At 52.3% G+C, this 27,952-nt stretch overlaps 1 protein-coding gene and 1 long non-coding RNA gene across 8 annotated transcripts in view; one reads left to right on the top strand and one right to left on the bottom strand.

Annotated features, from left to right (window-relative positions):
- The window catches only part of NDST1 (N-deacetylase and N-sulfotransferase 1), a 59,011-nt gene extending 39,172 nt beyond the window's left edge, over positions 1 to 19,839 (top strand). For 6 of the 7 annotated variants that reach the window (XM_032337306.1, XM_032337307.1, XM_032337305.1 and 3 more), the window contains exons 5-15: positions 496 to 650; positions 1,335 to 1,520; positions 3,397 to 3,525; positions 4,329 to 4,511; positions 5,475 to 5,571; positions 6,812 to 6,935; positions 8,988 to 9,162; positions 11,252 to 11,422; positions 12,081 to 12,190; positions 13,926 to 14,028; positions 14,810 to 14,929. In XM_032337306.1, the coding sequence (XP_032193197.1) occupies positions 496 to 650; positions 1,335 to 1,520; positions 3,397 to 3,525; positions 4,329 to 4,511; positions 5,475 to 5,571; positions 6,812 to 6,935; positions 8,988 to 9,162; positions 11,252 to 11,422; positions 12,081 to 12,190; positions 13,926 to 14,028; positions 14,810 to 14,929 (1,553 nt within the window). Of the gene's footprint in view, positions 1 to 495; positions 651 to 1,334; positions 1,521 to 3,396; positions 3,526 to 4,328; positions 4,512 to 5,474; positions 5,572 to 6,811; positions 6,936 to 8,987; positions 9,163 to 11,251; positions 11,423 to 12,080; positions 12,191 to 13,925; positions 14,029 to 14,809 lie in introns of all 7 variants that reach the window. The other variant, XM_032337312.1, reaches the window with a different exon arrangement.
- The window catches only part of LOC116586846, a 34,450-nt gene continuing 19,975 nt past the window's right edge, over positions 13,478 to 27,952 (bottom strand). The window contains exon 3 of the long non-coding RNA XR_004284171.1: positions 13,478 to 13,700. This is a non-coding gene — a long non-coding RNA (uncharacterized LOC116586846). The remainder of the gene's footprint in view (positions 13,701 to 27,952) is intronic.

Genomic DNA, 27,952 nt, shown 5'->3' with positions numbered 1-27,952 from the left:
CTCCTAAGTTCCTCAAATGCTGCCCTTCTTGTCTGAGCAGGAGGGAAAGATTGTCATCCCTAGGCCAGACTGCCTTCCGCTTGGGCCACAGTGTGGAGAGCCTCTCTGCAATTCTAGGAAAAACCCTAATACTTTGCAATTCTGGGGGTGGTGGTGGGGGGAATTCAGCAACAGGCTCCCAAAGCCTCATAGCAATACTGCGCATTTTTTGGATTCTTGGTCCTCAGCATTTCAGAGGTAGTTTGGGTCATAGTATGAGACAGGACTAGACGTCCTGTCTGTATACAGAGCGGCTCAGATCATGACGTAGAAGACAGATGACAAACAGCCCAGTAGGCAGACAGGAAGCGGATCAGAGCAGGCCTCCCAGAGCTGGGAGAAAGCGCTGGGATCGCGGATGGCACGCAGGGGGCCCCAGGGCCCAGAGAGGAGAAGGACTGGGCCGCAGCCTCCCGGAGGCCGGGCTGAGCTGAGCGGCCGGCGCTCTGGCTGCAGGTACCGACGCCGAGGATGCCGGGGACGACCTGCTGCTGTCGTACGTGAAGGAGTTCTGGTGGTTCCCCCACATGTGGAGCCACATGCAGCCACACCTTTTCCACAACCAGTCGGTGTTGGCCGAGCAGATGGCTCTGAACAAGAAGTTCGCTGTCGTGAGTAAGATTCCCCACGGGGCGGAGCTGATGGGGTGGGCTGGGGGCTGGGGGTCCCGACCACTGGCCTCTCGCCGCTGTCCTGCAGCTCCATCGCATAGCATTTCGTCAGGGTCTTTGCAGCCCCTGTCTCTCTAAAGCCTCGCACAGACCCCGAGAGGCGATTATCGATACTGTCCCTTTGAGCTAAAACACCAAAAAGCGCGGGGACCCCCAGCAGCTGAGAGGAGGGCCCGCAGGGCTTAAAGCCAGGCCAATTTCTTTCCTGAGCCCAAGCTCTGTCTTCAGGCCAGAGTGGGAGGTTCAGGGAAGCTGGAGCTGGTACTCGGGGAGGAGGGAATGAGGCCCAGTTTCGGGCTCAGCCCGGCCCACCAGCCAGTCAGAGGCCGCGCTGACAGGCAGGAAGAGCCCCTGTCCTTGCTCCTCACACCGGGGTGCTGGAGGGCATGAACACGGGGCTGAGAGTTAAGACTTCCCCAGCTTGGTCAGTCCCTCACTCCGAGACTCGGGGCCCAGTCCTTTTCCTTCCGTGGGCCTCAGCTTTCCCATCTGTACCACGAGGGCGTGAACCCATTGCCCTACCATTCTAGCCTCTGATTTCTCTCTCCCATGCTACAAAGGGGAAATGAGACCTGGTGGGGAAGGAGCCCCATGCTCACCTTGGCCTGGGCCTCCTCTCCCCAGGAGCACGGCATCCCCACAGACATGGGCTATGCGGTGGCCCCCCACCACTCGGGTGTGTACCCCGTGCACGTGCAGCTGTATGAGGCCTGGAAACAGGTGTGGAGCATCCGCGTGACCAGCACGGAGGAGTACCCCCACCTGAAGCCGGCCCGCTACCGCCGCGGCTTCATCCATAATGGCATCATGGTAAGTGGGCCCCCGCCGCCCATCTGGGGAAGTATGGCCTACGTGCTCGGGTTAGGGTCGCAGGCCAGGCTCTGCTGTCCCCTCGGGCATCCAAGGAAGGTTCTCCATCTCAGGGAGGATCGGCTGCAGGGTTGGCCCTTTCCTGAGCTCCTTTTTAGCTTTTGTGACAGGGCATTGGGAGCTGAACACTTTCCAAAAGGGCCTCTGGTGAGGATTGGGAACAGGTCTCTGTCTCGTTCGTTTGCTTACTTCAACACTTTTTTTTTTTTTTTTTTTTTTTTAAGATTTGGAATTTATAACTGTGTCCCTAACTCCGGCAATCCTCCTTTTTTTTTTTTTTTTTTTTTAAAGATTTTATTTATTTACTTGACAGACAGAGATCACAAGTAGGCAGAGAGGCAGGCAGAGAGAGAGAGAGGTGGAGGAAGCAGGCTCTCTTCTCTGCAGAGCAGAGAGCCCGATGCGGGACTCGATCCCAGGACCCTGAGATCATGACCTGAGCTGCAGGCAGAGGCTTTAACCCACTGAGCCACCCAGGCGCCCACTTCAACACTTTTAATGAGCTTCTGCAATGTTCAAGGCACTGGAGATGCAGAAGTGTACAGAACCAGTGAAGGTCCCTGCCCTTGTGGACCTGACGTCCTAGTGGCAGGAGATAGTGCACTCACAGATATGTGACATGCCTAATGTGAGGCCAGTTGGTGATGGAGCCATGGAGAAGAGTCAGGCGGGGAAGGGGAGTGCCAGGGAAGAGGAGAAGTCATTTTAAATAAGGGGAACAGGAAGGGCCTTCCTAGGAATGAGCGATGCTGCTATATGAGGAAAAGCTTTCAAGGCAGAACAAGGGCTAAGCCCCTGAGGTAGGCAGGCTCTGTGCTAGGTGTATTTGAGGGCCAACTAGGAGGCCAGTATGGCTGGAGGGGAGTATGGGGCGGGGGAAAGGAGGTTAGAGGGGTGATGGGCCAGCCACATGATGTAGGGCTACATGAGGCCATTGGATGGACATGTGAGATGGGAAGTTTTTGCATGCAGTGCTATTATGATCGGGCTCATACTTTTATAAAGGTTTCCCTTGTTCTGGCTGCCTTGAGTTGCAGAGACCGCAGGGGACAAAGTGGGAAACAGGGAGACCAGTTGGGGGGGCCCCTTTAGTCTTCCAGATCAGAGAGTGGTGGTTCCATTAGGGTGCAGGGTTGAGGCGTGATCAGATTCTGGACTTAATCAGAAGGTTGAGCCAACGGGATCTGCTAATAAATTGGAGGTAGGGTGTGGGGGAGAGAGATGAGTCAGGATGACTCCAGGGTTTTGGGCCTGAGCCACTGGAAAGATGAATTGTTGACAGTCCAGATGGGGCATGTGTGGGAAGGCCCATGCTTTCATCTGCCCATCTGTCCATCTGTCTGTCTGTCCATCCACCCCTCTCTCTTTCCCTTCCTCCACTGGCCTCCTCAATACAAGGCATTCATATTCTCTCTGGGGAGGAGGTGGTGACCAGACAAGCAAATTCTCTGCTCTCGTGAGGTGCCGTTTTAAGAGAGGAGGCAGAATCGACAGTTAAGCCAGCCAGTGACTGGGAGCATCCCTGGGCAGGTTCTATTGCTGTGATGGACTTATGAGAGTGACCGGGAGGACTGCTTTGCAGAAGGTCAGGGACCCTTGCTGGGCAAGTGTTCTCACTTGCCTATCTCTGTTACTTTGGGGCCTGCTCATTTTGTTAACAGAGAGTAGCGGTGAAGTTCGTAAAATGGCAAGGGCCCCCGGGCTCACTTGAAGGAATGTTGCAGGCTGCAGAAGGTCACTGGAGGAGAGGGCCCCCAAGAGTGGGGGCTGTGTAGTCACATAAGAGGGTCAGAGCTCTCCCCTGCCCCATCCCCAGGTCCTCCCGCGACAGACCTGCGGCCTCTTCACACACACCATCTTCTACAATGAGTACCCTGGTGGCTCCAGCGAGCTGGACAAGATCATCAACGGGGGCGAGCTCTTCCTCACCGTGCTCCTCAATCCTGTGAGTGCTCATAGCCCTTGGCTGGGGGTGAGGGGCCACTGCTGGACAGCCTGTCTGCAGCCGGGGCTGGCTTTCCTGGGCCTGGGGAGGAGGGGGCTGCAGCCAGTACAAGGGCCGGGAGTAGGGATATCTGCCCTACACCCCTGGCTCTCGCCCTGCTCTGCTGTGTGACCTTGGGAAGAGAATCCGAGTTGTCTTTCCTTTTTCCTTCCAGAGTCTTGTACTTTAGTGCAGTAGTGTGAGTGTTTTTGTCTGTGTTCTTTTTCTAGTCTTTGCGTGTGTGTATAAATGTATGGATGTTAGGTACTAACAAAAATAGTAAGTCATTAATCCATAAACTATATCTGTATATATACATTTATTTTGAAGTACATATATTTTAAACTATTCATCTGAGCTTTCTGGCTCTCTCTTTCCTTAACTGTAAAATGGAAATAATCATCCATGCTTTAATACCATTAAGTAGATACTAAGCAGTGGTGTTACTCAGCTTTATGGGATAACTGAGCCCTCCTTGTCTTCTGTGAACACTCCACTGAAAAAAATACAGAACACGCATATGACTGCACAATAGGTCAGCTTCCCATTTCAGGGTTGTGCTAGTTGGTGGTCAGTCAGCCAGACCTGGGTTCACCTGGCTGTGCCTAGGCCAAGGTCACTCAGCGAGTTTGCTAAAGGCCCCAGGGAGCCTCAGAATAGTCATAGAGTGACTTCTGCAAGCTGTGGCCTGACCAGAAGAGTCAAAAGTGGGGTGGAGGGGGCTCAGATGCTGACTGGCCCTGCCCTCCCCTCCCCCGGAGCAGATCAGCATCTTCATGACGCACCTGTCCAACTATGGGAACGACCGCCTGGGCCTGTACACCTTCAAGCACCTGGTGCGCTTCCTGCACTCCTGGACCAACCTGCGGCTGCAGACGCTGCCCCCCGTGCAGCTGGCACAGAAGTACTTCCAGATCTTCTCCGAGGAGAAGGACCCGCTCTGGCAGGTGGGTGGGTGCCTGGGTGCGGGGGGTCACCTGGGTGTCTTGTCCCAGAGATGGAATGCTCACCAGTGCCAGGCACACACGCCAGGCGTGGGCTTGGCCCCACACTCTCAGTCACTCTTGAGTGCAAACTCAGGTGCACTCTTACATGGTCACACTCGCATGTTCTCACACGCAGGTATGTACACACACCCCCACAGACATGCATGTGTGCACACTCACACACACCTTCTGAAAAAGCTTGATAAGGCTGTAAAGGAGCAGAGTGTAGATCAAGGGCAGATCAAAGCACTTGCCTGGCCTGGTTAGACTCAGTCCTTTATGTCCCTTCGCATGCTGAAGGCTCTGTACAACGGGAAAGGGGACTGACTGATGGGAGGGTTTGGGGGGGTCTGCCCCGGGGACTGTCAAAATCTGGAAAGAGAAGCTAAGCTGGAATGGAAGCCATCTCATAGCTCAGACCAGGGGTCTGCAGGCCAGGGCTCATGGGCCAGATGGGGCCTGCAGTCTGTTTTTGTAAGTGAGGTTTTATTGAAACCCATCCACACTCATTCTCATACTTATTGTATAGGGCTGCTTTCATGCTACAACAACGGAATTGAGTAGTTGGGACAGAGACCAGGTAGTACTTGAGCCTAAAGTAGTTACTAAACACTTACCCAAGATTTACTAACCTCTGCAGAAGAAGTTTGCTGACCCCTGGTTCAGATGCAGCTCACCCAGTTAAACTCAGCAGATGTTCGTGAGCTGCTGTTGCATGCCAAGCACTGGGCTGAGTGTTTTGCTAGGACTCACCGGAAGTGGTCCCTGCCTGCGAGCAGCTCAGTGTCCTGAGGTGGGGTGTGACAAAGACACACATAGTTACCCTACCTGCCAGCGCTGTAAGAGCCACATATCTGTGTGCAGCGAGAGTCCGTTCATTGGGTTTGGGCCTCCCCCGTCACATTCCTTCCATTGTTGTTTTAGGACCCCTGTGAGGACAAACGTCACAAAGACATCTGGTCCAAGGAGAAGACATGTGACCGCTTCCCAAAGCTCCTCATCATTGGCCCCCAGAAAACAGGCAGGTCTCTCTGTTCTTGGCCAGGGTCCCTCGCCACCTGCTGTCTCAGCCACAGAATTTCGGGACCACCTTGCCCTGGTTCCAGGCCCCGATAATCTGCCCCCCCCTCTTTCCCAGGAACTGAGAATGAAGTTGGGATGAATATGAATTGTTGGGATGAACGTGAACCGCCTGTCAGTGTGAAAGGGGGGAGAGGGTGGAGGACGGGCGTAGAATTTGCTTATCAGCCCTGAACCACAGCCTCAGGGAGCTCTCTTCCTGGGCATCTCTGAATCTAGGCAGAGACGCCCAGATCAGCTGTTCCACACGTTTGAGCAGTGCCAGGCAAAACTGGTTCAGGGCAAAGAGGACGGCAATCAATTAGTCATGTCTGCCAGAGGTATAAGGGGGAGGAGCAATGATCTGCTCGCTGAGTGTTTGCCATCCACACATACTGTAAAGCACGACTGGCTATGCCCATTTTACAGATAAAATAACTTAGGGCTCAGAGAAGTGAAGTGACCTCCCCTGACACACTCAGTTAGGCAGTGACAGATCTAGGTCTTGAACCCTTATCTCTCTGACCTCCCCCCCGCCAAGCTTATACTCTAAAAGAAACTAAACTCTAGAGTTTCCTTCTCCTCCAAGATATCTTATTATAGCCTACAAACCATAGACTCAGCATAGGAAAGGAATGAACTCTCTGAAGGAAGGGGTAGGTCCTGTACTGTCGAGTAGGACAGACAGTGTGAATGAGGGAAGGCCCCCAGAAGGAGAAGCCATTTGAGCCAGATCTCTTAGCCCTTCATGAATTTCCCGTCAACAGACTGCAGGGTCTAGAGCTCCCTTTTCTCTGAGCTACTCCCATGTGTCAGAGGACAGAGGCCCAGACCTGAAAATCTTCTAGTTCTGGGATTATGAGACGACCCTAATGAACTGGGCATGGCTCCTGGAGTAGAGGGATTGGAAGGATTCTGAGACCAAGTTCTTGGTTAGTGTTTAGGATGCCGTGATGAATTAGTGATGTCTACAGTGGATGCAAGAGTTGCGGTTCCCTCGTGCATGCCCTGTATTTGCTGTCCTGGCTTTCGTGAAGTTAATTTGGATTGCACAGGTGTAGAAACTAAGCCCCAGAGAAGGCAAGGGACTTTTCCAGGATCTCTCCATGAGTCATGGAGAGCTGGAGTCAGAATCCATGATCCCGACTCCGTGTTTGTTGGGGGGACAGAGCCCTGGTCTCAGCTCTCTTCCATCCCTGCAGGCACCACGGCCCTCTACCTGTTTCTGGGCATGCACCCGGACCTCAGCAGCAACTACCCCAGCTCAGAGACCTTTGAGGAGATCCAGTTTTTTAACGGCCACAACTATCACAAAGGCATCGACTGGTGAGTGGCCCTGTCCGTCCAGGGCTGGATGGGAGCTTGGCTGCTATGACGTCTGCCCCGGAGGAGGTCTGCCGTGCTCATGGCAGGAAGCAGCTGGCCCTTGCTCACACACAGCTGAAGTTCCTGTAAACAGGGACAAAGCTCAGTGACCCTTGAGTCATGATGCTGGAGCCTTGTCACGGGCGGGACATTTGATGAGGAAGCCCTTTGCCCCTTTCCATCACCGCCTGGGGTCAGAGGCTGCTGGAGGTAGGAGCCAGCACCTCCCTTGCTTATGGGAAAACAACCTGAATCCCAGAGGAGGACAGTGACTTGCCCAAGGTCCCAAGAGCTGGGGACAGGGCAGGGGCTAAAATCCAAATGTTCTGACCCTGAGAGCTGGCCAAAATTTGCTTGCCTCACCGTGGAGCAGGTGGTGTTCTTGTGAGCCCGTCAGAGGCGGCTTGCCAGCCTATGGGGAGTTGCCTGGGGAGGTGGGAGGTGGTAGCAATCGCAGCTTCTTTCCAGAACCTGTCTCCAGAGGTTATGGCATTCGGGGTGGGGGTGGGGCACGTGGGGATAGTTTTACGCTCCAGTCATTTCAGTTTGCATCTTTCTCGACTGTTCGCCTTTTCTTACCCTATCCGTGTATTACTCTTATTATTTTTGTGTCAGTGGTTTGCCTGGGTGGAAAGATTATGGCCCTTCTTCTGTTGGTTTCTGTACTTTTTCTCTTTCTTTTTTGTCTATCGTCTGCCTGCCTAGCTGCCTACCTGTCTCTGTCTCTAACACGTGGACTATCTCTGGGGTCCCTGAATGTCGCCCTCTGTCAGATTTTAGGGAGGTGACATGGTACAACACCGTACATTTAACCTCAGCAGGGCCTGGGGCAGCGCCCCATCAGCAAGCACCCCAGCAGCACATACACGCACGAACACGTTTCTAGCAAAGACCGTGACTATTTACACTAAGATTAATAGGTCCGGTTTTGCTGCCAAATGGCTTTGCTCTAAACTTGAGGGAAAACGCTTCTGTTTTCAGAGCTTTCTCAATTTCCGTGTTCAGACAATGGACTGTGGGTGTACAGACGCTATTTCATAAAGAAAATTCAAAATTGAAACTAACAGAACGCTGTATGTTGTAATTAGAATTTAAAAAATAAATAAAATTCAGAAATAGGAGAGAGCTAGCAGTTCCTCAGCCTCATTCCCAAGATTTTGGTTTTGTAGGTAGGTGTAGGGCGGGGTGAGGAACCTCAGAAGCCCCAGGGCGGTTCTGACGAAGGGGTTTCTGGAGTAACCCTGTCTCCCAGGATCCAATAGGGATCCTACACCCTTACCTAACATGGGCCTGTGGGCTTTGGTTCCCATGAAGCCCTGAAGTTGTCCCTCTATTCTGTATGAGTAGGAGCCCCTGGAAGGCTCTGGAGTGTTCATTTAGCTTCCTGAGGGGTCCTGCAGAGCTGGTCCCAAAGGGCTGGAATGGGCATCCCTTGGGCTGGGATATGGAAGGTTCCTCTGGAAGCAGTCAGACTGACCTACGTGAGGCCAGGGAGGGGTGTGACTGGCAGAAGGTGACACACTCCCCCTGGCTTTGTCTCCTGGTCTGCAGTGACAGCCTAGAAAGTGATATTCTTGGCCAGTAAAGAAACCCTGTACTCGGGATGGGGCAGAGCAGGAGGGGGCATCTCTTGGGACCCTTCAGGCTCTTCCTGGGGTCAGAGGTGTCCCAGTTTCGCCCTTAGAGCAGTGGGTTAAGCCCTGGTCATTTTAACTGGGAATACCTCATTCAAGAGTCAAACATACCATGCACCATCCCATGCCTTACAACCCGTATCACTTCGTAAGTCTTCCTATCCTCCTGACTCCAAGGTCCCCCAAAAAGGAATGGATTCCACAAAGGGGGAACTTCCCAGTGGCCAACCATCTAGAATCCCTACCAGGAGCAGGTCCCTGGGATCAGTGTGCCTGCTGGCTTTCTGAACTCCCACCCCAGTGACCTCTCCTGCCACATTCCTCCGGCCCCTTTCTCACGAGTCTTGCCTGTGACCTCTTCCCTCTGGGCTTCCTGCAGGTACATGGAGTTCTTCCCCATCCCCTCCAACACCACCTCTGACTTTTACTTTGAGAAGAGCGCCAACTACTTCGATTCGGAAGTGGCGCCCCGGCGGGCGGCTGCTCTGCTACCCAAGGCCAAGGTCTTGACCATCCTCATCAACCCAGCGGACCGGGCCTATTCCTGGTACCAGGTGAGCTGGGGCTGGGGTGGAGCCCTGGGTAGGGGCATGGGGCTCTGTCCACCACTCAGCTACTCATACATTCATTCGACAGGTACTTACTAAGCCCACCTGCCCACCCTGCTAGCTTCACTGGGGTCCTGCCTCTGATTCTGACACCAACAAGGGGTGGAGGCTGGTTCCACTTTGATGAAAGTGAGATTGGGTGAACAGTGATCTTACTAACTGGCCTCCTCGCTAGGCACGGGGTGGGGTGGGGGTGAGGATTCAGAGGGAGATAAGGCTTAGGTCTCTGCATTCATAGTAGGGGATGCAGACACCTGATCAGGTAACAAAGTTACCTGACTGTTGTCTGAGCTAGAGAAGGTAATGACTCCTCATCCCCACTCGACAATGTAAGAACTAGAACTTTCTTTAATTTCAGTGACCTGACTTAATTTCTTCTGAGCACCCATTCCACTAGGCTTACAAGAAAGCCTAGGATCAGGCCTTTTGGGAGGTTTCCTCCCCTGCCTGCCAGTCTTCCTGGGATTCTGGTCCAGGTCCAGGATGTGGGGGGTGAGTAGCTCATCCACCTGCTGGTCCAGGAAGGCCTCCTCGGGCCTGGCCACTTTCAGCAGCACCCTGTAGCCCTCTGAGCCTGTCCCTTCCTCTCTGGGGCCTCACTGCATCTGCCATCCTGGTGGCAGGCCGGGTGCAGATCCTACTTGCTCTCTGCTCCCCACAGACTGCCCACCCTGAGGGATGTGTGAGCCTCGGTGCAGTGGGGAGGCCTAACAGTGTGACCCCTGGAGGGCAGGCTCCTGGTCTCCGGATGGGACCAGCCCATGGCATTATCAGGTGGCTCAAACATGGCATTTTCTGATTCCTTTCCTATCCTGTCTTAGTCTGTTCAAGCAGCCATAATTACAGTATCATGGACCGGGCTTAAATAACAGGAGTTTGTTTCTTACGGTGCTGGAGTCTCCAAGGACAGGTTCAAGATGCTGGCAGATTTGGTTCCAGATGAGATCACTCTTCCTGGATTTATTTATTTATTTATTTATTTTAAGAATTTATTTATTTATTTGACAGAGAAAGAGATCACAAGCAGGCAGAGAGGTAGGCAGAGAGAGAGAGGGGGAAGCAGGCTCCCTGCTGAGCAGAGAGCCCGATGCGGGACTCGATCCCAGGATCCTGGAATCATGACCTGAGCAGAAGGCAGCGGCTTAACCCACTGAGCCACCCAGGCGCCCTCTTCCTGGCTTTAAACAGTTGCCTTCCTACTGTGTCCTCACAAGGCAGAGAGGGAGAGAGCGAGAGCAAGAGCGGGAGCACGCACTCCCTCTGGTGTCACTTCTTACAAGGGCACTAACCTCATCGTGGTGGCCCCACCCTCATGAACTCATCTCCCCGCCAGGTACCTCCCCAAGGCTCCATATCCAAAACCCATCATACTGTGGGGTAGGGCTTCAACGCAGGAATTTTGGGGAGGGGACACATACATTAAATAATAACACCTTCTAATTTCTACAGAGGACAAATTCTCAGTTTAGTATAAATGGCTTTTAAGTACTTTCTAATGTTGCTAAGCTCTGTTTACAACAAAAAGAGTGCAAGCTTTGGACTCAGGACCTGTAGCACATTTATTTGTAACTGGCTGGCATTTGCGAACATTGCTTTATTTTTATTGTATGTATGAATGATCACCTTCTTTATGTGACAGCTGAGTCTGGTCTTCTATTTATGGAGGCAGTAGTGAGTTTTATTTTGAAATAGTTTTATGTGAATAAGAAAGATGAGTCAGTGGGAATCAAAGTATGTGGACCTCGGCGCACACAGGTGGCTTGTGGATATGGGAGACATCAGAGAGGAGACGGGAAGACAGTCAACATGTGGAAACTCTGATCTAGTTCTACTCCTGTCTTGCAAAGATGGAAAAACTAGGGCTCTGAGAGGTCATGACTCCCCAAAGTCAAAGTGTAGTGAGAGGCAGATCCGGGACTTGAACCCAGGGCTGCTGGTTCCGGGCAGGGTCTTCAGGCCCCTTCGTGGCTGCTGAAGAGAGCCTCTTGTTTTGTGCCCCCATGTGACACACTGACCCTCTTTCCCTTACCTGCAGCACCAGCGAGCCCATGATGACCCAGTGGCCCTGAAGTATACCTTCCACGAAGTGATCACGGCTGGGCCTGATGCGTCCTTGAAGCTGCGGGCCCTCCAGAGCCGCTGCCTGGTCCCCGGCTGGTACGCCACCCACATTGAGCGCTGGCTCAGCGCCTTTCACGCCAACCAGGTAGCTGCCTATCCCTGGCCCTTGGGGGGGTCACTCAACAGTTCTGTCTTGTGGAAGCTGGCAGAGAGCCTCAAATCTCTTTTGTCATGGGGTCCGAAATGTCCTCATTGGCGAGCTAGATCTTTGGGGTCTTTGAAAGTTTCGTTCTTGTTCATCCCAGGGCTAATGTGTGACAATTCCCTGAGCCCATGTCCTGTCACCAGGCTCTCTGTCCCTGAGGGGACCCCAAAAGCCCTGGGGTAGGCTGCCTTCCTGAGAGGGGTGTGGTGATGTGGAGAGCCTGAGTGGAGAGGTAAGCAGGGCTAGATCACATGAGGCATTTTAGGGAACCTCTTGGAGGGTTGAGGCAGGAGAGTGACATTGGGCCAGAGGCTTAGAGAGAGGCAGAGAGGGATATGGTAGGGTTGTGACAGGCAGGAAGGAGTGGAGTGATAGCTTCCTCTCCAGGAGAGGGAAGCCGGCAGAGAGCAGAGAGTTGGACTGCAGAAGCCTGAGGTGTAGGGACACCTGCCATGCAGGAGTGGGAGAGGAGGCAGAGACTATGGAGTGAAGAGTCCCCAGTTTGTAACCATGGCTGCTGACCAGAAGACCGGGAACCTGTTTGCCCTTGTAGTAAATACAGGTTCAGTTCATCCTGTCTCTTCTCTCTTTTCTCCAGATTCTGGTCTTGGATGGCAAACTGCTGCGAACAGAACCTGCCAAAGTGATGGACACAGTGCAAAAGTTCCTTGGGGTGACCAACACTATTGACTACCACAAAACCTTGGCGTGAGTGTCTTGGCTTTTCAATGGGGTGATTTTCTGAGCAGGCACCTGGACCCAAAAGCAAAAGGCCTGAATAATTATGGAGGAGACACAGATAAATTAGAAAGTGTGCATATTCCCGATGGCTATTTAGTGGAAAAGCTAATATTAATATGATTTGGGTCATATTAATAAAGGTATCAACTCAATAAAAAAAGGGAGGTGGTAAATATGTTCCACTCTGGTCAGTCCCACCACTGGGATTTTCTTTTCAGTCTGTGCTGAACATTTCTAGAATCTTTTATTAAACTAACTTAAACTAATATTAGGCACCCTAGTTCCCACAAGGGCTTCTTAGCATTAGGTCATGATTTAAATATAATTTCAGGAAAAGGAAGCTACAGATAATTGTTGATGGATTATAATAGCACTCACGCAGAACCTGGTACAGGTGCACTGAGAATGCCCTCCCAAGACGGGTAGAGGCCAGCCTGTGTGGCAGGAGCTCAGGGCTAGGGAGTTATGTGTTAACCATGTTACAGACAAGTGGCTCACACAGCTGTATGGGGTGAGGAGGTGGTCTCAAGAGAGGGAGGAATAAAATCACCTTCCCTGGTTACCTTCCTGGGAAAGTCATGCAGCAAGAATGTCCCCTTTTCACTGTCTTGGAGGTAGAAGGGGAAGAAGAGAAGCAATCCTTTACCTCGAGGCAGACAGGAGCAGCAGCTAAGGGTGTGGGGCTGTTGGCATCAGAGATGCCTGGGTTAGGAGACCCATTATGTCTTTAGCTGTGTGACCTTGGACAAGTGTCTTAGGGCCTTCAAGCCTCACTTTCCTCATCTGTACATTGGAGATAAAGGTGATGACTCCTGCTTCCCAAGGGCCCCTGTATTGCATGAGGCATGCATGTGGAGCTCTTAGCTCCGTGCCTGGCATGTACTGATGCTCAGAGATCATTTAAGTCTTCATCATCCTCATCTTCCTCCTTTATGCCTGCCCTGTGACCCAGTCAGAATTCCCTGTCTCCTACACCTGCCAAATGCGAATTCTGCTTTCCCGCTGTCCTCATGCTGGAAGCATTCAGCCCTGATCTGGGGCTGAGTTCTGATGCCAGTGTGCCTCCCCTCCCCTTGGCAGCTTCAGATCTCGTCTCCTCCCTCCCTTCAGAAAAAACCTTTGAAGGCCCAGCATGACTTTGCATCCTGAAGGCAGTCTGGCTCTGTCATTTCTGAAGTTTACTCTAAAAGCCAGAACTTCTCAGTGATGGCTATGCTTAAGTACTAGTGCAGACATTGCATTTCTTGAAAAATCAACGGTTTATTAGAACACACACCCACCACAATGCCACTAAGCTTTGCTTCCCTCTTGGGTTCTTGGGTGAAAAAAGGTGCTTGGCCCCGAGTGGGAGAGCGCTCAGGGAAGGTTTCCTCGAATCCCGAAGGATGAATGGCAGATGTTCTTCTTCCGGGTTGCTTGCTGGAGGGACTCGGGTTGCCTCACCAGGATGAGAGCAACTCAGCACGTGAGCTGCTTTCTGCTGGGAAGAAGCGGGCAGGCGTGTTTAGTGTATCCCAGGGCCAGCAGCAGCAAACCCCAGCCCCCATACATCTATCTATCTATCTGTGGGTTCCAGAGTGTGCTTAGGGGAGTGGGTTGTGGTCCAGGCTCTGCCACTCCTGGAGTCTGTGAACTTGGCCTTAAGGTGGGAAGGGGATGGGCTGGGCTGGCTCCCATCCATAGGCTTTCCCCACCTCTGCAGGTTTGATCCAAAGAAAGGATTTTGGTGCCAGCTGCTCGAAGGAGGAAAAACCAAGTGTCTGGGCAAAAGCAAGGGCCGGAAATACCCAGAGATGGACCTGGATGTAAGTGCACACACCACCTGTGGCAGCTGGATCCCAGGGGCGGGGAGTGTCCCTGAGCAGCGGGGATCCTCTCTCCTCTTGACCCTGCACTGAGTACCTTAACGGCCTTGGCCTTTCTTGGATGATGTTCTTACAAGGAGGGAATGGAAGCTGGGACATGGTGGGTTAGAAAAGATTTAGTCTAGGGACCATTTATGACCTTCTGCCTAGGGCTGAATGCCGTGGACTTTGAGGATGGATCAGATGTGTCTTTGCCTTCACTGGGTAGGGGCTGGGGGGTGGAAATAAGTCAGACACACCAGGAAGAATATAAGGCAGGACGTGCTTCCTGCAGTTAGAGAGCTGCATGCGAGTGCTAGCGGATTTCCAACCAGAGATGGCACTTGAAGCTGGGAGGGGGACCAGAGTGGGAGGGGCTCGGAGCTGGGCCTGCAGAGGGGTGGACAGCGTGTGGCCCGAGGTATGGATGGATAGGGGGATAAGCCTTCTTGCGGGAGAGAATGGCATGTCCAAAGGACGTAGGTCAAAGGTCACACACCCTGCCTTTCAGTCCTGATTTTAACGAATTCCTTCTTTTCTCCCAATCACAAGAATTTTGACCTTGTGGACTATGCTTTGGTGTCCTGCCATCTCGCTTTGTTTCGGAGGCTGCCATTTTGAGGATGGTGGTGAATAAATGATAGGTGTGTGGGTTGACGCTGACAGTGGTAGATTTCCAGAGGGGAGAGGTCCCTCTAGAATCAGCACTTCCCTGAGATCTGAACTCTTCCTCCTGTTCCAGTCCCGCGCCTTCCTGAAGGACTATTATCGGGACCACAACATCGAGCTCTCCAAGCTGCTGTACAAGATGGGCCAGACGCTGCCCACCTGGCTGCGGGAGGACCTCCAGAACACCAGGTAGCCGCGGCCACCACAGCCAGACTGAACGTTTGTGACGGCCTGGATGGCCTGCCGCATGCTGAGCCAGACTGACCCGCAGAGTGGGGAGCTGGGCCTGGGCTGGCCGGGCACTTCCAAGCAATACTCAGCTGAGGCCCAGGCAGGGCCAGGAGAAGAGCCCAGGCGGGTCCACAAGCGCCTCGGAGCATCCAGCGCTGGGTCTGTGGCCTCCGGGACCTCCCTCGCCACCAGAGGTCCGTTCTGTGCATGGCCTTCTGTGGGGAGGCCACCCCCTGTTGGTGGAAGGCCACTTCCTGGTTAGAGGGAGTCCGTGAGACTCCCTTTTCTGTCCCTCACTGTGTCCTACCAACCATGCCCTCCCCTTCATCCCATCACTCCCTGCGCCAGCGGGGTCTCCCCTCAGTATTAGCTGCCATGTTTGCCCTGTCCTCCAGACTACAGGGAGAGGAGCCCAGCTGGGCCTTTTGCCAAACTAGGGAGAGAGACTGGATGCCTCCCTGACTGTTTTGAGCCAGGCACTTCGGAGGGGCCAGCTGGGTGCCCAAAGTCACTGGGCTGGATGTGGTGGGGGGCCTTCAAGAGAACTCTGCACCTCTACACGCATTCCGGTTAATACCTTCACATCTCACTTTCCCTTCTGGGGAAAGAACTGCTGATTCCTACAGTATCCACCCAGTCCTCAGGGTCTCCTTCGGGACCCCGGGGCACTGCCATGCCATTAGGACCCAGAGGCCCAGGCCCCCCTACCCTGTTCCTCATCCTGGGATATGACGTGTGGTATTTCCTGTGGTAAAAGACTGAGGCGGTTCAGGAGTCTGCCAGTATACATGTCCCAATGTACATATGTTGTCCCCATGCCCACCCCCAACCTTGGCCCCTGGGCAGACCCTGGGCAGCGTGGGTGAGACTGCCATCCATGGCTTTGTCCCAGCTACCTGCGGCCAAGGGCTCCTAGACCCCCTTAACCCGCAGCCCCAAATACTAAGAAGCTAAAGTATTTTAATTTTTTTTTTTTTTTTTTCTTGGTGCCAGAGTTTATACCCTGGGTGCTGGGGTCGCACTGTGTTTTTATATATATATATATATATATATATAATGTGTATATATATATATTATATTTTTTTTGGTTGGGTTTGTTTTTAATTCAGTCATACAAAATGGTGGCAAGCCCCAGTGTCCTATCTCAGTGCTAAAGAATGAGATGGAAGGGAGGGGAGGGCGTGTCCTCGTGTGTCTGGGACTTGGGGAGACACTGTGGAGGTGCCTCTTGGAGAGGTGTCTGTTCCCTTCCCAAGTGTCGCGGCTGCCCTGGGGCTACTGCAGCTGAACAGAGGCAGTGAAGCGCCCAGGGAAGACCCGCTCTCTCCAGGACAGCTGGTCTCATGAAGCTCAGTGACCCTGGAGGAATTTTGGCCAAAGGAGACAGCAGGGCTGGGGCGGGAGGCCAGGGGGCTGAAGGCCGGCCTGTCCCCTCCTTGTCACATGGTGCTAGGTTGGGAGCCGCCCTGGGAGCTGGGCTGCCCGCCAGGACCCACAGAACTGTCTCCAGGCCCCCTGCAGACCTCGGGATCTCGGGGCTGTTTTCCGGTTAGGGTCGGCTCCCACCCGCCTCTTTAACAATGTGAAGTGACTAAGGCTGGGTGCCTCTCCCCGGCCCCTCCCACTGCCCGTCAGCTTCCAGCCAACATCCAGAAAACCCTTTCTGGAGAGCCTTGTCCTGTTGGGAAGACTCTAGCATCTTGGGGCTGGAAGGGTCTTTGACGGGTATGGAAACAGAAAGGCGAGGCGGCCTCCTTGGCCGACGTCTCAGAACTGGGTGAGAGCAGGGAGGAGAATTAAACCTGAGACTCCTGATTCTGGGTCCAGTGCTCTTCTTTCAATGCCACACTGCCTCTGAGCCCATCCTGGGGACCCTACTCTGTGCCAGCTTCCTGTCCCTCCCTCAGTCACACCCGTGGTCATCCAGGATAGGGGACAAACCACTCCTTCCCAGCCAGGGTGCCTTTGAGCCTTCTCCGTTCCTGGTCTGCACATGCAGTCCTGCCTTGCTCTCTCTGAGAGGTCCTCCCCCGATCTTTGGGGGTGGGGGTGGGGCCCGGGTCTGTCTGACCTCTGAACCCAAGCCCTTTTCTCAAGTTCTTCGCCGGCAGTGGAGAAGAAAGGGGGATACTCAGCGGGACGGCTGCGTGTGGGTTCACTGTCTTCCGAGAGAAGCCTTCCCACCATGCTTCTCATTGGGGCCTTCGAGGCTGGGAACCCAGCGTCAAGCCCGCAGGGGATGAGGAACAGTGTCTGGGGACAGGGTGGCACGCCTGCTTGTATGCTTGTGAAGACTTGCCAGTGCCATGGAACCTGACCCTCACAGAAGGAAGCAGCATCTTCCACAGTGCGGACCCCAGGCCTCACATCCCATCTTGCGGTGAGGGGCTTGGGCTCCGTGGCCTGTGCTAGACCTTTATAGCTCCCACTGCTGAGATCTACCCTCTGTGTCTGGACACCTGCCCCCCTCTCTGGGAGTTCGGAATGGCCGGTGCACTAGCAGCTCCATTTCTCTCTGCCTCTGGCCCGAGGAGGGAGCAGGCGGGTTGGAGGCCCTGGCGGACCCCTGTGGGAGCAGAGGAAGTGGTGGGGAATGTTGTCTAGGTCCTTCTGGAAGGCTGGGCACTTGACTTGCCACATGTTCTGAGTCTGTCTGGTCCCTGCTACTTCTTCCCTTCCCACTCATGAATCTTGCTCGTGGACCCGCTGCCAGAAACTGTAGCTACTGAGGAAGGGGACAGACAAATCCCTCTAGGGGCCCCCAGCTACTGAGCACACAGATCTTCCTCACAAGAGGGCAAACCAGAGGGCAGTAGGTACGGCATCTCTGCATCCTCAGTGTCCTCTAATGCAATGTGTTTGGCCAGAGAGAGAGAAACAGCTTAAATCATGGAGGTGGACACTGCCGACCATTCTCTCATCCCTCTCGAGAGCCTTTGCTTGGGGCAGGCGCAGGTGGGATGTCCCCTGTGACTGCCTCAGCCACTTGGGGTTCTAGAACCGCCCATAGTGCACATCTTGCGTGTGGAGGAGTCTGAGGTTTCAAGATGGGCCTCTTCCAGGCCCATGAGGAGAAGCAGCCGGGGCCTGAGGCCCCGCTGAGGGAGCAGCCATCTGTTCCCCATGAAGGATAACTAGGCTGACCCACAGAGATGGGTGCCCTTAGGAGGGAATGGTCCCCACCGGTTTGTGAGGGAAAGAGCAAGTGAAAACACGTACCAATTATTTTATTATGAACACCTACTATCCTCCATCTAGAGTTAAAATGAACATTCTGCCACATTTTATTTCTCTCTCTCTGTATGTATGAATTTTTTTCCAAACTAGTTTTAAAGTGAGTTGCAGATATCACGAGACTGGACCAAAATGCCTCGGCCCGCATCCCCGGAGAGTTAAGACATCATGCTATGTCTTGGCCGGTATCACACCCGAGACAACAGTGATTTCCTAAAAACATCTGCTATTGAATCCATGTTTGCTCCCCCACCCCCATAACTTTTACGCCTGGTTTTAGAATCAGGATCCGCTCAAGTTGCATACATGACATCTTGTAACTGCGGTTTTTGTTCAGTCTCTCCCCTCTCTGGTTGCTTTGGTTCTTTAAATGATGTTATTTCTGAGGAGAGCAGGCCCCCGTCCTATTGAAGTCCCGCATCTGGATCTGTGTGATCATTTCTTCATGGTGTCACAGAATGTGCTCCTTTAGCCCCTGTCTTGTTCAGGGTGATTTAGGCTGCATGGATTTCCACCTTCTGTGCTGACTTGACATCTTCACTCCAGCCTGAGATGCCTCTCTCTTGTCCCCTGTACCAAGTGCCAAACCAGCAGCAGGGCTCAGTGGAGCCCCGGGAGCTCAGGGGAGGGCAAGGGAGGCAACCCTTGCAGCTGGGCCTGCTGGGAAGGAGATGCCTCCGGCCCAGAAGAGCCTGTGCTGCCTGCTCTGATCCTGGCGATGGGCCACAGGGCAACGAATAGCATGTCTGTCTGTCTGTCTGTCTGTCTCTCTGTTTTGTGGCCTCCCGGTTTTTACTCCCTGGAGGCCCGTGGTCTGTGTGCACTGGAACAGAGCCAGGCCCCTGGGATGCACCAGGGAAGGGCCTAAGCGGGGAACTGCCTCCCCCAAGCTGTAGTGTGAGGAGGAGGGCCCGGGGCCAGAGGCAGGAGATGTGAAATTTCGTCCCAACTGGGTACGTTTAGTAGCTACGTCACGGTTTCCCCTCCAGGGCCTCAACTTCCCCATTTATAAGATGTGCAGATGGGGCTATAACAGGGGTTTTCAAATGTCCAAGAAGAAAGCAGGTCTGCTCTAGTGGAAGTGAGGGTGGAGGGCCCAGACCCCTGCCCTCGAGGCAATGCTGGGTGCCTGGTGTGCAACCCTGGGCCAGCTGCCCCCCAGGGCTCGTCTTTGTCAGCTCGGCCAGCCAGAGATTTTTGGAAGGGGCGTGGGCTTTGTGAGGGGTCAGTGTCAAGGTTCTGGGGAGACTCTGGTTGTGTTTTATCCTAATAAGTTCATCCTTCCCTCTCTTCTCCCTCTCTCTGGCCCTTGAGGAGAATGAAGGAGGGGAGAGGGCTTTCTATGACTGTGCTAGCTTTTATTATCAGCAAGAGGGCTCCTTTTGTAATTTGCATGAAATTCATGTCATTTCCTGGGGAGAGGAGAGGGCTGACTGGAGAGGGTGGGGGGGCACGCTAGGGGAGCAGACAGGTTTCCTTCCCTTGTGGGGGTTGGGAGAGGGGGGAGAGGGGGTGCTGCCCAGCTCACCTGATCAGGGCTCTCGAACCAGCCGTTTTGGGTTGTGTTAAAAGTGGGAACCTTCCTCCATTAATGTACAATCTCGAACTAACTGCTAATAAAGTGGGGTTCTATTTGTATGCACTGGTCATGTCTGTGTGTCTTTGAACTTTAAGAAAGGCCTGTAGGGAAGGCGGCCATAGGGAGGTTCACACCACAGCCAATCTGGCCGCCCCTGTGTATGGTGGGGATGTCCTTTTACTCTTTGATCCCCTGTTTCCCTCGTCCTTGAGGGGTGTGGAGGAAGTTGGACGCAGTAGCTGTTCCTGGAGAACTTGGTGGAAATGCAGATCCCCAGGCTGCATGCCCAGAGAGTCATCATTGGCAGATGTGAGGTAGGGCCCAGCCGTCTGCATTTTAACCTCTCCACGCCGAGGCACCACACTTTGGGAAACCCTCAGGACCCTCTGCGAAGCTCTAAAATAATGTACCTCCCTGGACTCCCCAGAATGTGCTCTTTCAGAACTTCTGGGAGTGGGACCCAGCTAAGTGCTTTTTTTTTTTTTTTTAATATTTTATTTATTTTACAAGTAGGCAGAGAGACAGGCAGAGAGCGAGAGAGAGAGAGAGAGAGAGAGAGAGAAGGAAGCAGGCTACCTGCTGAGCAGAGAGCCCGATGTGGGACTCGATCCCAGGACCCTGAGATCATGACCTGAGCTGAAGGCAGAGGCTTTAACCCACTGAGCCACCCAGGCGCCCAGCTAAGTGCTTTTTAACCAAGTCCCTGATGCACGGGAAGATTTGGGAACACTGACCCGGGCCACTGAGGCAAGGCACTGCCACTCTGCAAGGCAGAGAAGGGCCAGAGGAGTGTGGACAGCTGCTGGGGGGCATGCGAGGACACAGCTGGGAACACCAACACGCCAGCCCCGGTGCACGGGAGCAGCACTGGTGGAGACCTCACGGGTCGTCAGCCGGGAGCCTGGGACGGCCTACGTGGCTGGAGGCTACAGTAATGGGAGCAGCTCCAGAAGGCACAATACAGAAGCATTCCCATGCCAGTTAGGGGGTCTGGCCACATCAGAGATTCTTGAATTTTAAAATAGCCGGTATTTGTTTTTCAAAAAGAAACATTGAAAACCGGGTAAAGGCAGGAGTACTCCTGTTGGAATGGGGTCAGGGTCTGGGCTCTCACCAGCTAATTCCTCCTTTTGGTCCCCCATATTATCTCAGAACCCCCAAATCCTTGAAACACAGTGTGAAAATCCAGCCCAGATGTTCTCAGAGGTCCCAAGAGTCTGCATTTCTTCTTCTTCTTTTTTAATATTTCATTTATTTGAGAGAGAGAGAGAGTGCAAACCAAGGGGAAAGGCAGAGGGAGAAGCAGACTCCCCCCTGAGCAGTGAGCCCAAAGCAGGACTTGATCCCAAGACCCTGGGATCATGACCTGAGGTGAAGGCAGACATTAACTGACTGAGCCACCCAGGCACCCCAAGAGTCTGCATTTCTTCCTTCCTTTCCTTTTCTTTCTTTTTTAAAGATTTTTAAAAATTTATTTGATAGAGACACAGAGAGAGAGGGAATCCAACCAGGGGGAGTGGGAGAAGGAGAGGCAGGCCTCCCGCTGAGCAGGGAGCTGAGGGGGGGCTCAGTCCTAGGACCCCGGGGTCATGACCTGAGCCGAAGGCAGATGCTCAATGATTGAGCCACCTAGGCGTGCCAAGAGTCTGTCTTTTTCTTTCTTTCTTTCTTTCTTTCTTTCTTTCTTTCTTTCTTTCTTTTTAAGATTTTATTTATTTATTTGACAGAGATCACAAGTAGGCAGAGAGGCAGGCAGAGAGAGAGGGGGAAGCAGGCTTCCCGCTGAGCAGAGAGCCCGATGTGGGGCTGGATCCCAGGACCCTGAGATCATGACCTGAGCCGAAGACAGAGGCTTTAACCCACTGAGCCACCCAGGTGCCCCAAGAGTCTGCATTTCTAATAGGTTAAGTGAATAAAGGCAGTCATAAAAAACTGAGGAGTCCACTCAAGGAATCTGGTATTCCAAGAGCAGTCTAGGCTCCCAGAAGTAGGCATCTCCCTCAGAAGCCATGGATCGTGTGCCTAGGGCAGTGTGTTCCATAATAGCAAAATGCTGGAAGCAACCTAGATGTCCATCCATGGGGGATCAGCTACATAGCTACTAGTGTAGCCACACATTGGTATGTGATAATGAAAATAACTAACTCAGTCTTCAAGTCCTGCCAGGGAAATTTCTATGAGATCGACCTACAGTGTGACCATTTTTTAAAGGAATGCTACATAGTGTGTGTTTTTCCTAGGAGTGTAGATAACATCCCTCTCACCCCAAACTGGTAACTGGTTACTACTGGAGGAGAGAGAAGAGACCGGGAAGAGGGCAAAGGTTCAAAGGGGGTTTAAGCTTTTGCTGCAACACTTTTTAAAAAACAAAGACAGATATTTGTGCATCACTTGAGGAATGAGTCTTCATAAAAAAATACATAGAAATGGGTGATGCAGAAAGGGAGCTCCAGGCGCCCAGACTGGTGTAGGGATGATGCCATGAAGGCAGCACAGGTGTCCTTGGCCCAGCCCTTAGGCTCCCATCAGAGCTCGGGGCCGTGGGGCTTGGGGGCGGTTCTTGCCTTGCCACAGTTATCCTGAGCTGTCGTCAAGATTCCGAGCCGAGGATCCAGACTGATGTGAGACCGGAGGCAAGTCTCCCCTCCCTGTCTGGTCTGCAGAGCCCAACTCCCACATGCTAACAGCTGGGGGAGTTAGAGCCCACATCATCGGAATTGGACAACTTGACACGGTGTGAGACAGACCCCGCCAAACGCCTGTGAAGTTTCTGACAAAAGTGTAACGTGAATCTAGCCAGCGGGTACATCTCTGCTGAGAGACAGTTTGCAAAATAACTGGCCTGAACTCTAAAAATGTCGCGGTCATGGAAAAACAAAGGCTGAGAAATGGTTCTGAATTAAAGGGAAGCGAAGACATCTGGCAATTGCATGTCCCCTGTGACCCTGGGAGGGGTCTTGGGCCGGGAAACAATCAGCTATAAAGGACACCAGAGGGACCACTGGCAAAATGCGGATGCGGACCGTGTCGATTGGATATAGTGTTGTATCAGTGTGAAATTTCCTCATTTTAATGATTGTACTGTTATTTAAGAATAATAGAATTTTTCTTAGGTGCACACTGAAGTATTTTTGGGTAAAAGGGAGAAAAATGGAGCTTGAATTTAGGCTTATTCGATGCAGTCTATAACTTGTCCAGCAAGGGGCAGTGTGACCTCAGCTTCTCACAGCTAGGGTCCCTGAGAACCTCTCCACAGAACACCTCCACAGCAGCTGGGGGTCGCTGGTGGAGGGGTAATAATATTACAAATTAATAATATCAATCAGTTAAATTATATGAATACTAAAAAGCGTTTCTCACTTCTCAGACAGGCCTTCTGCTTGTCAAGGACTACTTCTTTTGATCCTTGCAACAACTCTCTGAGGTTAAGTATTAGTATCATTCCTATTATATACATAAGGGATCTGAGGTTCAGAAAGGTAAAGTAAAGGTAAAGTCATTCTGCCAGAATCACACATCTGGAGTCCTTGGTCTGCGAGACTCCACAGCCGGAAACCCCCTGGGCTATACTGTGCTGGTGACTGGGCATGGGGCAGGAGAGGAGACTCTACCCTCCCCCACATTCTATCTCTAGCCACCGGGAACTCTGGACCCTGGGCTCCCGAACACCCACCTGTGCCAAACATGGACACTTCTTGACTCAGAATCAACTGAGTGGATTTTTAAAATTACCTGGCCATGTTGCTCCAGATTCTGCTGCAGAAACTCCGGGAAGGGCCCAGGAACCTGTATTTTAATGAGTTCCCTAGGTATTATGTTGCGTGACCAGAGGCTGACAAGTCTCGGTCACTTCAATCCAGCATGTTTTCTTTTCTTTTTTTCTTTTTTAAAAGATTTTATTTATTTATTTGACAGAGAGAGACACAGTGAGAGAGAGAACACAAGCAGGGGAAGTGGGAGAGGGAGAAACAGGCTTCCCACCAAGCAGGATCCCAGGACCCTGGAATGATGACCTGAGGCAAGGGCAGATGCTTAAGGACTGAGCCACCCACGTGCCCCTCCAGTGTGTTTTCTTCCTGCCCTCTACAGCACTAGTCTGCGTGCTTCTGGGGAGAACATCGGTGTGGATCCCAGCCTCAGACATCCTCCCAAGAAGCACCGTAAATTCCCTCTCCCTCAAGACTCTCCCTTCCCCTCCATTATGACATTTTTGGAGGCTTATTCCCTCTGTCTGTCAAATCTGCAGCCCTTAAATCTCTCTTCATACAGGAAGTCTTCCTGGCTTGCCTCTGACCACAGATATTGATCAGATGGTCATTCTAAAAAAAAGGAAATATTAAAGAGTATCACACAATAATACATAGTATGATGTATGGGTTATATTGCAGATAATTTTATTATAGTGGATGTTTATGTTATCAAATGGTATATATTGTTATTATACTATTATACTATCAGGTAGATGATAGGCATTTAGTCCCAAGGCGTATTTTTAAGCCTGATGTAGTAGAGCTAAGAAGGCCCATTTAGGGAGCACCTGGGAGGCTCGGTTGAGCATCTGACTCTTGATTTAGGCTCAGGTCATGATCTCAGGGTTGTGGGATTGAGCCCCATGTCGAGCTCTACATTGAGCCCCATGCTGGGTTTCATACTCAGCATGGAGTGAGCTTGTCCCTCTCGTCTGCTCCTCCCCTGCTCATGCTCTCCTCTCTCTCAAGTAAATAAATTAATTAAATTAAAAGAAGAAGAAGACTCACTTAGTCTCTTGGCTCTTCTCTTCCCTATTTTACAGATAGGTAAATTGAGGCCCCGGGGCAGGTAATGGGGCTCTCATGATCTTGAAGACCCTTTGTCCCCATACTGCCTGTTCATGTAGCTATAAGCTCCCCCATGTCAGTCCTCCCAAATTTCTAACTACCTGGCTCATAGCAGCTTGTGGTCTAAGGAGGGGAGGCAGAGGGGAGTCCTCAGTGGCCAGCCCAGCCCCCGTCCAGCCCCTAGTGCGAAAGAGGGCCAGGGCCATCTGCACAAGCTGGAGTCAGTTACCAGCTGTTTATGGGTCTTTGCCTCTAGTGTTTATAGTTCCGCCTTTGGGTCTGCTTTGCGTCCCTGCTAATTAGAACAATATTCCAGAAGGCGGCGCGCGGTGGTGGGGGACCACTGACGGGGAGCAGCGGGCTGGACCTGTGCCCTGGCTTCTGCCTTGCCCTCACTCCAACTAGGATTTCAGGCCTTTTTCAAGGACACAGAAGGGACAGCAAAATGGCGTCAATTAAAATCAGGTAAGAGAACAGGCTCGTGGGGGAGGGGAGAAAGTGGAGGCAAGACAAAGGCTAAGAAATGCTGGCAACATTTGGGGCCAAATCCTTCCTTTTAAGAAAACACACTTCAAAAAAAAAAATCACAAAAGTGATAGCTGTCCATTGTGGAAAATTGAGAACATCCAGACAAATGAGAGGAAAATTTTTGAAATGTATCCCACCGCTGCTCATATCTTAGGACTTTGCCCTTCTGTCGGATGCGTAAAGTTGTTTTTGTAGACATGACAATATTCCAACATTCTGTTTTGCAAACCTCTTTTTATCATAATAAGTTGTCAACACGTTTACGTGTTATTAAACATTTTTCTGCTACATCGAATGATGCCGTTTCCATTTTTATTGTGACATGAGATTGTTGCGAAAGAATTGACATCACCAGTGAGGTGCAGAAACTCTGAAGCCTGAGTGTCACTCTTGGTCTGGTCCCCGGGGTAACGCTTCTGACTCTTTGGTGGGACTCCTTCACACACTGTCCTATGCACGCGACAGAACCTGGGTCGTAGTTTATGTAAATGACCCCCTCTCCCTGGACACTGAGGGTGAGCACATCGCCGTGGCTTGAAGCCCACAGGCAGCCAGTGTGTTCCGGGAAACCTTCGGATACCACTAGCAGATCAGTTTCTCCAGAAAATCTCATCCGTGCTTCACAGTGAGGGACGTCCTCAGGAACATGCTGGAAAACTCAGGCATGAGTTCCGTGGGGCCGCTTCCTTATATAGTCATGTTTGTTTATATTTCTTATTTAATACAAGTCATTCACATTTGTTGCAGACATTTTTTAAAAAGACAAATAGGCCAACCTAAGAAAAATGAAAATATCTCAGCGTAGCAATGAGCAGCGCTGTAAGTACTCATTAAAGCTCATGTTTATTAGGTGCTTGGTCTGTCCCAGTCTCAGTACCCTCAGTGCCATGTACCAGAGGGCCAGTGTCCTTCCCACTTGACACACGCTGCAAGGCCAGCTTTTAGGTTTCGAGACTCATCTGTCGTCTCCTGGCTACAGGGTGCCGAAGTCTGCCTTTGGACCCAGGACTTCTAGTTTCCAAGTCTGTGTCTTACCCTATATCCCTCCTTCATTTACATATCTGCCTGGAGGCTGGGTTTCCTCTTCCAGCATAATGTTTCATAATCTGCTTTTTTTTTTTCCTCTAGTAATCAATGATGACCATCTTCTGGAGTCATTAAAAATTCTTCTTCATGGGGTTTAGCTTGTGAACATACCACACTTTATTTAATAGTTGAAAGAAGCATTATTTTAGATTTTTAGTCTCCTAAACAAAGCCATGCTGAACACATTTGTCTCTTAACCCTAAAGATGTCCATAGTTACTTCCACGGGACTGCTTTCCCCAGAGGCCCTCCCTGACCCATCACACCGAAGGGCAAGAGGTTGAGAATGGCAGGACAAGGGGCGCCCAGGGAGACATGCACACCCAGCTCCTGGGTAAGCTGGTGCTGCCTAGGAGGGACACTCTGTCCACACAGAAGACAGCAGGAAGGGCTTGTTCTTAAAACTGTGCTCCAGAGTTGGTTTCTCAGTGGAACCACTAAAAGTCCCACACATAGCTGCATGAGTGCATCTCCCTTGATTTCACAGACAGTTGAAAACAAGAGAAAACCAGGCCGAAAAGGTGGTGTCCTATCTCCAACGGAGAGGAGAGGAAGCATCTCCTTCTTCCGCAGAGATAGATTCTGAATTTGGGGCCAATTCCAGAGAAAGTCCATGAGGCCCTAGGGCTGTGCTCCCAGAAACACCTGGGAGGATGTTCTGGAGCCCAGAGGACTGGGCACCCTGGTGCATAGAGGGCTTGGAAGGGTTTTGGAAGACTAGCTAGCCAGGACCAGGGACGAGAGGGTTCCTGGCAGGTGAAATTATGGGCAAAGCCTGGAGGGGAGGGATGGAGAGCTAAGGGCTACCGAGCACCTGAGGGGCCTCAGCCTGGAGAGTGGAGAGTTGGTGGGGTTGGGGGGGCGCTGGTTAAGGAAGGAAGGGTGATGAGGGCAGAGGCTTTTGCAGGGTCCATGGGCCTTTGTCCCAGGATTAAGGAGACTGCACGTGACTGTCAGGTGACAGGACCCGCATCCTGGTTCAGTACAAAGAAACACGATGAATTTTTTGCCCCTCCCTGACATTTCCTCCCTCCCTTCCTCCCTCCCCTTCGTTCTTAAATGCCCAGAGGCCTCTTCTCTATGCCAGGCTCAGCTGTTGGTGGGAGAGAGGTGGGGAGGAGGACGTGGGTCCTTGGGCCCTTTGGACTAGGTCTCTGGAAGCTCTGTGGGTGGGGAAAAAGGCCAAGCAGGGTCACCAGGGAGTGCTGCCCCCACCAGGCCTGTCTGCTGGAGACCTTCAGGAAAGGAGCTCTCAGCTCTGTGGATGGGTGCCCCAGGCCGGCCACCCAGGCAGCAGGTAGGGGAGAAGGCAAGAGCCGGGGCTCTGGGGCAGCATCTCGCAGCCTCGCACTCCAGCTTGCCTTCTCCCCGGCTGTGTGGCTGCAGCCTGGTTGCTTTCCCTTTCTGAGTCATAGTTAAATTATGTGTGAAATGGAAGCATTAATAGAGGGAGACGGAGGACGGACGAATAAGACGGCTCTGCCCCCTCTCGTGGAACTGAGGCCCACTTCTCAAGCTCCCTTTGCAAGGCCCCTTCAAGGTGCAGAGGGAGCTGGGGGAAGCAGTTGGTGCCAGCCTTCTCCCTTTGCAAATGAAGTTGCCTGCTCTAAGGCGGTGGGTGGGGGGTTGAGGGGGTCCTCTCCCTTAGCCATTAAGTAGATCTGGTGAGCCTCCCGCACCCGGGGTTCCCTGACAGGCTAGGCTGGACTCCAGGTAACAAAGTGCCTAGTGGGTGCCAGGTC

Source organism: Mustela erminea, chromosome 3 (assembly GCF_009829155.1).
Source record: "Mustela erminea isolate mMusErm1 chromosome 3, mMusErm1.Pri, whole genome shotgun sequence".
NCBI classification, from domain to species: Eukaryota; Metazoa; Chordata; class Mammalia; order Carnivora; family Mustelidae; genus Mustela; species Mustela erminea.
This window is presented reverse-complemented; position numbering and strand designations above follow the sequence as displayed.